Genomic DNA, 8,723 nt, shown 5'->3' with positions numbered 1-8,723 from the left:
CGGCCAATCCACCCTAACCTGCACATCCCTGGACACTATGGGGCAATTTAGCACGGCCAATCCACCCTAACCTGCACATCTTTGGACTGTGGGAGGAAACCAGAGCACCCGGAGGAAACTCACACAGACACAAGGAGAATATGCCAACTCCACACAGACAGTCTCCCGAGGGTGGAATTGAACCTGGGATAAGATCACTGGACCCGAAACGTTAACTCTGTTTTTCCCTTCACAGATGCTGCCAGACCTGCTGAGCTTTTCTAGCAACTTCTGTTTTTGTTCCTGATAAGGTCTTTCAAAGTTGTTTTAAAAAGATATATGATATATATATAGCCTTGCTTTTTCTTTTCTTCTGTATTATAAACTTGCTTTATTGTACTGTGAATACATTTGAATAGGTTCAATGACTGACCACCAGGGTATTCACATTGCAAAAATAAAACTGATGGTCTGTTGAGCCAGTTTTCAATCTGGGATCTGACTGGTTCTATATTACCATCAGCTGGGATCATAAAAGAGTATTTGTGACTGCAGCCTTAGCATGGTTGGCCAATCTAAAGTGACATAATAAGAATCGGATGAAGGAAGTGTGTCATATAACATTACAGTATCTGTTCTCAAAATCATTGCAGGATACATGATATGGTGTTATGTGTCCAGCTGGAGATCTACGAAAGAGGGTGCCCCATTGTGTTGCTGCGCGGAATCAGATGATGTGTTGATAGTTTGATTTATTGGTTTAAACAGTCTTATTCATCAGTGATGCGTGTTTCTCCTGCAATGGAATCTCATCCCTCTTCGACTCCTTGTCTTTTCCAACACCTTGTTTTGCTCTGAAAGTAAATACACCACAGAATGGACAGTGATTCAGAAACGTATAACTTCTCTCTCTCTACCTAGTTTTCTTCCCTTGCACTTTCTTAATGTGTTCACATAGCTAAAAGATTAAGGCTGTTGTTATGGACCCAGACCAGATCCCCCCAAAATATATTAAGAAGGTAGCCTAGATCCTAACTTTTTCTTATTTCAAAAGGTACATGCAAGGTGCTGTGTTCCAGATGCAACTTGATTGGTCAAACTACTCAACGTTAAGGAAAACAACTTATTCAAAAGGTGATAGTAAGGACTGTAGATACTGGAAGTCAGTCGATAAAATGTGGAGCTGGAGGAACACAGCAGGTCAGGCAGCATCAGAGGAGCAGGAAAGTCGACGTTTCAGGTCTGGACCTTTCATCATCCTTCCACGTTTTGTCGACTTATTCAAAAGATGTCTTTTTCCCGAGGATGGTCTTGAACCGGGGGCACATTTTTAAGGTGAGAGGAGAGAGATTTAGAAAAGATATGAGGGAGAAAATCTTTTACACAGAGAGTTGAATGAACTTCCTGAGGAAGTGGTGGATGTGGGTACAATTACAACGTTTAAAAGACATTTAAATAACTACACGAATAGGAAAGGTTTGGAGGGATGTGGGCCAGGAGCAGGCAGGTGGGACTAGTTTAGTTTGGGATTATGTTTGGCATGGACTGGTTGGACCAAAGGGTCTGTTTCCATGCTTTTTAACTCTATGGCAATAATTAAAATATAACAGAAGAAAGAGGTACTCGGAATAACTTAACTCTATTGAAAAACTTAACAGAATAATAGATTATTTTACTGCTAAACAGTAACTGTTCCAATATTGTAACATCCCATGAACACATCCATTGCAAAAGGCTAATTCAGAAAACAGATTTGTCTCACACACAGTTCTCCAATCCAGGAGGAAAGAACGTCAAAAGACAATTTGTACAAAGAGTGTAGCAGCCGGATGAGTTTCACTGTCTTCCAACCCTGCTTAGGCCCCAGCAACAACTGCTGAGAGCTAACTAAGAACCCTGGATCTGTGAGAGTTTGTCCACACACACTCAGGCTGCTTCTATATTGTTCCAACTTTAAAAAAAAACCCAATGTGTCTCAAATTGTTTGTCCTCTCACAGACTGCTCTGTTCCGTTCCCCCAATCTCTCTCTCTAAAAGAAACTGGACAAAACACACTTGTTAAAGCCGCAGCATCGTCACACTCCAGCAAAACATTCAGGCAAAGTCTTATGTCTCTAGTCATCCAAAATCCCACAAACTTCCCATCAGGGGTTATGCAAGGACTGTATCTTTATTTTGTGTCTTTTTATTAAAAGCAGTGAACTGAATTGAAAAAGAGCTGTTTTACATCTAGTATTTGAAAGGGTAAGTAACTGCAGTTTTGAAAAACATGTCATCTGATACCCATGGCAAACATTTATTTGAACAAACAGTAATTAAAGTTTGAATTACAGTCAGTTTGGAGCCAAAGAGGTGTACAGTTGCAACTTTTGTTGACAACAGGAAGTCTGTGCACTAAGTGACCAGTTATTGATGACATAGACCTTTTGTCTGCCAACAACTCTATGATTGGTTCTTGGGGTAACAGAATGGTTTGGAGCTGGGAGCAAGTTAGAGAAGGGAGAGGGGTGTGGTGGTTGTTCAGTTCTTCCCCAACTCAGAAGCGGTGTCTCTGTTCTCTGCAGTCAAAACTAATTTTAAACCTGAAGTAAACCAGTTTATCTTTCCTGCAGCAGTTGTAAGCTATGCAGTTTAAACTGGTAAGTCAGAGGCTTGTTATCAGTGAGCCTTTTGTATCTTAGCGAGTGGTGGGAGCATCTGGAGAAAGACAACTGAAGTAATGTGCTGGCCAGCAGAAGAACGATAAGGAGCATCTCAACCACAAAATCTGGGAATAAACAGTATTGAACTGTACTTCCAACTTTTCCCCCAGTCCAATAACATACTTTCTGTGTGTGTGTCTGTGAGTGTCTTTGTGTGAGTATATGTGTGTGTGAGTGCGTATGTGTGTGTCAATATGTATGTGAGTGAGTGTGTGTATGAGTGAGTGAATGTGTGTGAGTGAGTGTATGAGTGTGTGTGTGTGTGTGTGTGCGTGCATGCGTGTGTAAGGGCAGTTTAGAAGGAGATTGGCACCTCCCAAAACCATGAGCTCTTATCTTGTGTAAAAGCATTTTATGGGACATCCCTTTGAGCGCCATTTGCAAATCCAAAATGCATTGCACCTACTAAACCTCTTTTATCCATCCAAATTCCTTTTCCACAGAACTGTCTTGATTCCGTTTTATTGTATTGTGATCTTCTGAGTGTCCCTCTACTACTTAGTTAATAATGAAAGCATTTTCCCAGTGACAAATTTTAGCCCAGCTGGTCTGTTGTTTCCTGCTCTCTGTCTTCCTCCTTTCTTAAATTAGGGGTGTAACACATTTTTTTTTCAGTCCACTGGGACTTTTCTATAATGTAGGGAATTCTAAGATGGCAACCGCTGCAGTCACTATATCTGTATCCGGTTATTTTAAGACTTGAGCGTGCAGGTCATCATGTTCCGGGGCTTGTCAGACCTTCTCCTGAGGTTCTTCGCCACTTTTTCCCTAGGGATAGTAATTGACTTAAATTTCTCTTTCCATTTTCTGTTTGATTTTCTACTGTTCTTGTCACGTTTTATTTTTGTTTGCTGCCATGAGGACAGATACAGAAGACTTGTTCAAAGTCTCTGCGATTTCCTCATTCCCATGATTCTGCTGCCTCACAGTGCCAGGGACCCTGGGGCAATTCCACCCACGGGTGGCTGCCTGTGTGTAGTTTGCATGTTCTCCCCACATCTTTGTGGGTTTCGTCTGGGTGCTCTGGTTTCCCATCACACTGGTAGATTGGCGATAGAAAATTGCCCCATAGTGTCCAGGGATATGCAGGCTAGGTGGACTAGCCTTGGGAAATGCACGGTTACAATGATAGGGTAGGTTTGGTCTGGGTGGGATGCTCTGCGGAGGGTCAGTGTGGACTCGATGGGCTGAATGGCCTGCTTCCACACTGTAGGGGTTCTATGATTAATTCACAGTTTCATCCTCTAAGGATTTAATGTTTACTTGAGCTACTCTCTTCCTTTTTATATTCTTGCAGAAGCTCTTATTGTTAGTTTTTATATTTCTTGCTAGTTTACTCTCATATTCTAATGTCTCCCTATTTTTAGTCATCCTTTGGTGCATTCTACTTGTTGCTCAATCTTCTGGCCTCCCACCAATCTTTGCAGCATTGTTAACCTTTTCTTTCAGTTCAGCACCACTGTTAACTTCCTTAGTTAGCTACAGATGGTGAATCCTTTATCACATTGAGATGAAAGGTAAAGCCATAGAGATGCACAGCATGGAAACAGACTCTTCACTCCAACTCACCCATGCCGACCAGGTATCCTAAATTAATCTAGACCCATTTGCCATAGTTTGGCCCCTATCTCTCTAAACCCTTCCTATCCATGTACCCATCCAGATGCCTTTTAAATGTTGTAATTGTACCAGCCTCCACCACTTCCTCTGGCAGCCCATTCCATACACGCACCACCCTCTGTGTGAAAAAGTTGCCTCTTAGGTCCCTTTTAATTGTTTTTCCCTCTCACCTTAAACCTATACCCCTCTAGTTTTGGACTCCCCTCCTACCCTGGGAAAACGATGCTGCAGAGAAAATAGCCCTAGCCTATTCAGCCTCTCTCTATAGCTCAAACCCTCCAAATCTGGCAATATCCTTGTAAATCTTTTCTGCACCGTTTCAAGTTTCACAGCATATCTCCTACATTTGTGAGACTTGGATTTGAATGCAGTATTTCAAAAGAGGCCTAACCAACGCCCTGTACAGCCACAACATGACCCTCCCAACTCCTATACTCAATGCACTGTCCAATAAAGCCAAGTGTATCAAACACCTTCTTCACTGCCCTGTCTACCTGCGACGGCACTTTCAAGTAACTACGAACCTGCACCCAAAGGTCTGTTTGCTTGGCAACACTCCCCAGGACCTCACCATTAAGTACAATGCAGCAGCAATGTCTTGTGAGATATTGTGTTATGATTGACTTTACTAATTCACTCACAAGCGCTCTATGTTCACTATACCATATTTCCGTTCATTCATTCATAAAACTGTGTTTTTGCCGTACATTTTACTCTTACAAGATAAACTAAATTAAACAACCCTTCCTAGGCTGCCAACCCATTACTGTTTCTTTACACCTTTCAATTCTTATCAGCCTCATGCTGCAAGAAGTGTTTAGACCTGTTTCTGTATCAGAGGCTACCCCTGAATAGGTGTTAATACCGTAACCTACTCAGAACAGTGCCATCCCCACCATCGTGTCTCCATAACTGACTTGAAACTATGGAAAGATTATAAATATTTGTTAGCCCTTAGTAAGCATCTCTCAGGACCTAAATAGGCTGCAGGACATCAAACAGTTTCCTCCACCAGCATGTCCCTACGGTCTGCTTGGTTTTTATCTCTTTGAAATTTCCTTATACACTACCTATTTCTATAACACCGTAAATCCAATTTCTGACTTATTTAGGACTACCATCTTGCACTAACATATGGAATTATACTTTTTAAGTACACATTAAAAAGGACTGCCAGCCCCTTTAAGAAACTTACTATCAAAACAGCGCTTCCATGAAACTTCATGAATGAATTTGTAAGAACTGTCAAAGATGGGCAACAGTAATTGAAACCTGATGACCCAGCTGCAGGAAATCAGTTTAATATCCTCCATACTTTATTATTTAGTACAAACATAATTTCTCACTTATTTAGATCATATAGGTCTAGTATTTCTACTAACATTGCTAACTTTAAAGACAAAAGGAATACCACCTGTTAATTATGCAAGCTCAGACTGGACAGACATTCTAATCCCGTCAGCCAACATTTAACAAATGCTTAAACTAACTCCTGTTTCCGCCAAGACAGATGTCACGCAAACTTTCGGACAATAGGTACAACTGTGTGACACCATAGTGCTAAAATTTTAAAACTGTGTATAAAGGAAGCTGCTGCAAAACTGAAATTTGGATTCCATCAGTGCCTCAAACTGTGCCACTGCGGATGTTCAATAAAGAGGCTATTTTCACCACTCGCTGATCTTGGTTGTTATTGAACACGATCCCGCAGTCCCAAAGTAATGGGATTAATAGCTGAAAAAAGCTGTGTTTTAAACAGACAGCTAACTCCGAATGTATCAAGGAACAGGGGAGCTACTTCTGAGAAAATGGCAAGCTGCAGATTTGAGATCTCCAGCAGTCTAATCAATACTGGGAATGAAAGAATCTATTGAATCATCATTGACCTCATACTGCAAACTTGAAAGAGAGAAAATTGTATACGAATCCAACACCAGAACAATTCAGTCCAGAACTTTGAAGAACAACTTGCGTAAGAATTGAACCTTGGACTTTTCCAGAGATGGACACTGTTGGTGAAATCTCAGCTAAATTTCACCATTTATCAGCTAACAGCCAAGTTGAGTTGTGAGGCTTGACTTGCTGAGTTGAGGGCTCTCATTTTGGTTGCTATGTGCAATAAAGTTTAAATCATTGTTCAAATCACCAGTTGATTGTGAGATTTCTTAATAAGTAGCCATATTAAAGGTGACCTTGTGGTAATTTACCCACAATACCTGTGCTGTATATTGACCCCTTCTTGTTGATTTCTGAGTGAGAAATAGTGACGAGTAATTACTGTGGCGATCCATGGGCTAGTTTCTAAGTAAGGCTTTATGTATTGCTGCCATAGAGTCATGCCAAACCTAATCCCCAACTAGTCCCACCTGCCTGCTCCTGGCCCATATCCCTCCAAACATTTCTTATTCATGTACTTATCCAAATGTCTTTTAAACGTTGTAACTGTATCCGCATCCACCACTTCCTCTGGAAGTTCATTCCACACACGCACCGCTCTATGTATATAAAAAAATGCCCCTCATGTCCTTTTAAAATCTTTCTCCTCTCACCTTAAAAATATGGCCCCTAGTCTTGAAATCTCCCACTTTGGGGAAAAGACACCTGCCATTCACCTTATTTCTATCCCTCATGATTTTATAAACCTCTATAAGGTCACCCCTTAACCTCCTACGCTCCAGTGAAAAAAGTCCCAGCCTATCCATCCCTTTCTTTATAACTCAAACCCTCCATTCCCAGCAACATCCTGGTAAATCTCTTCTGAACCCTCTCCAGCTTAATAACATCCTTTCTATAACTGGGTGAACAGAACTGGACACAGTATGTTGTGCAGCAGTAGCTTGAGGTGTATTCTGAAGATTGAACACATTCAACTCCAAGGAGTGAGCCTAATTAAATTGTATCTTACAATTTTCCACTGACATTGCTATTACGCTGCTGTGACAAATTGCCAGCTGGAGACCAGGCACTTAAAGTTAGAAAAGAAAGAAAAGATTAAACTGCTGAATAAATGTTCTGGCTGTAGTGCTCCAACGAAGCTCAGTGCAAGCTGGAAGAACAACACCTCATTTTCCGCTTGGGGACCCTGCAGCCTTCCGGCCTCAATACTGAGTTCAATAACTTCAGGGCTTGTTCTCTCCCATGTTCTTACCCCAACCCCTACACATCAGGCTTATCATCACATTGTCTGCTATTACACACAATCCATTGTTCGCCATTAACAGTCCCATTAATAGCAATTCACCCTCCTAGCCAGATCGTTATCCACTCCTTTGTCTGTCCAACTGATCTTCTCTGTCTTTGGGCTCTAGCCCCACCTATCGTTTATTCCTTACTCCCTCCCCCCTACCCTACCTTCTGCATCTAAACTGGCATTTTCCCAGCAATCATCAGTTCTGAGGAATGGTCACCGGACCCGAAACGTTAACTCTGACTTTCTCTCTCCACAGATGCTGCCAGATCTGCTGAGCTTTCCCTACAACTCGTGTTTTTTTTTGTGTCCTCTTGGAGAATATAATAGGTATCTTCGATTCAGATGCGAGGCAATGATCCAAAGTATTATAAAACCGCATTGAATGTTGATTCTGGGCTGTTTATCTGAACTACAAACCTGCTTTCCACTTCCTGAATGGTGTCGAGTAAAGTCATGTTCAGTGTTTCCGTTAAGAAAAGGGCAGCAACTCTGGCTGCTATAGCCATTCCACCATATACAACCAGCGGCAGAAACAGGACGTAATCACCTGTCAACCTTACGATGGGTGCTACCATCGATCCAGTCTGAGCCATCGTACTCACAAGTCCCACGGCCGTTTGTCTGCGTGCGAAAAGGAACAGGGTGAGTCAGAAACAACTTTCAAAATCAACGGGTCCCTGAAAACTCCCCAAAATACTTGATAAGATCAGGGAACGCGGAGATTGTGACACACACTCAATGCACACAAAGAAGGTGGAAAGGAACAAAATGTCGCGCAAGTCCACAACTAGGGGTCACGGTCTATGAATAAAGGGTAAGCCATTCAGGACTGAGATGAGGAAGAATTTCTTCACTCAACATGTGGAATTCTCTGCCACTTAAAGGTGTTGGCGCCCAGTTCTTTAGATACATTTAAGAGGGCAGCATAATGTCTCAGTGGTTAGCACTGCTGCCTCACAGTGGCATGGGCCCAGGTTTGATTGCAGCCTCAGGCAACTGTCTGTGTGGAGTTTGCACATTCTCCCTGTGTCTGTGTGGGTTTCCTCCGGGTGCTCTGGTTTCCTCCCACAGTCCAAAGGTGTGCAGGTTAGGGTGGATTGGCTGTGCTAAATTGCCCCATAGTGCCCAGGGATGTGCGGGTTAGGGTGGATTGGCCGTGCTAAATTGCCCCATAGTGCCCAGGGATGTGCAGGTTTGGGTGGATTGGCCGTGCTAAATTGCCCCATAGTGCC

General features: G+C 42.3%; 1 protein-coding gene across 1 annotated transcript in view; it reads left to right on the top strand.

Moving 5' to 3' along the window:
- The first annotated feature begins 1,284 nt into the window (after window positions 1–1,284).
- The window catches only part of LOC125481636 (39S ribosomal protein L49, mitochondrial-like), a 10,289-nt gene continuing 2,850 nt past the window's right edge, over window positions 1,285–8,723 (top strand). The window contains exon 1 of the mRNA XM_048593456.1: window positions 1,285–1,314. Coding sequence (XP_048449413.1) covers window positions 1,285–1,314 — 30 coding nt within the window. The remainder of the gene's footprint in view (window positions 1,315–8,723) is intronic.

Source organism: Rhincodon typus, unplaced genomic scaffold, assembly GCF_021869965.1.
Source record: "Rhincodon typus isolate 14 unplaced genomic scaffold, sRhiTyp1.1 hic_rhity00002894, whole genome shotgun sequence".
Lineage (NCBI taxonomy): Eukaryota > Metazoa > Chordata > Chondrichthyes > Orectolobiformes > Rhincodontidae > Rhincodon > Rhincodon typus.
This window is presented reverse-complemented; position numbering and strand designations above follow the sequence as displayed.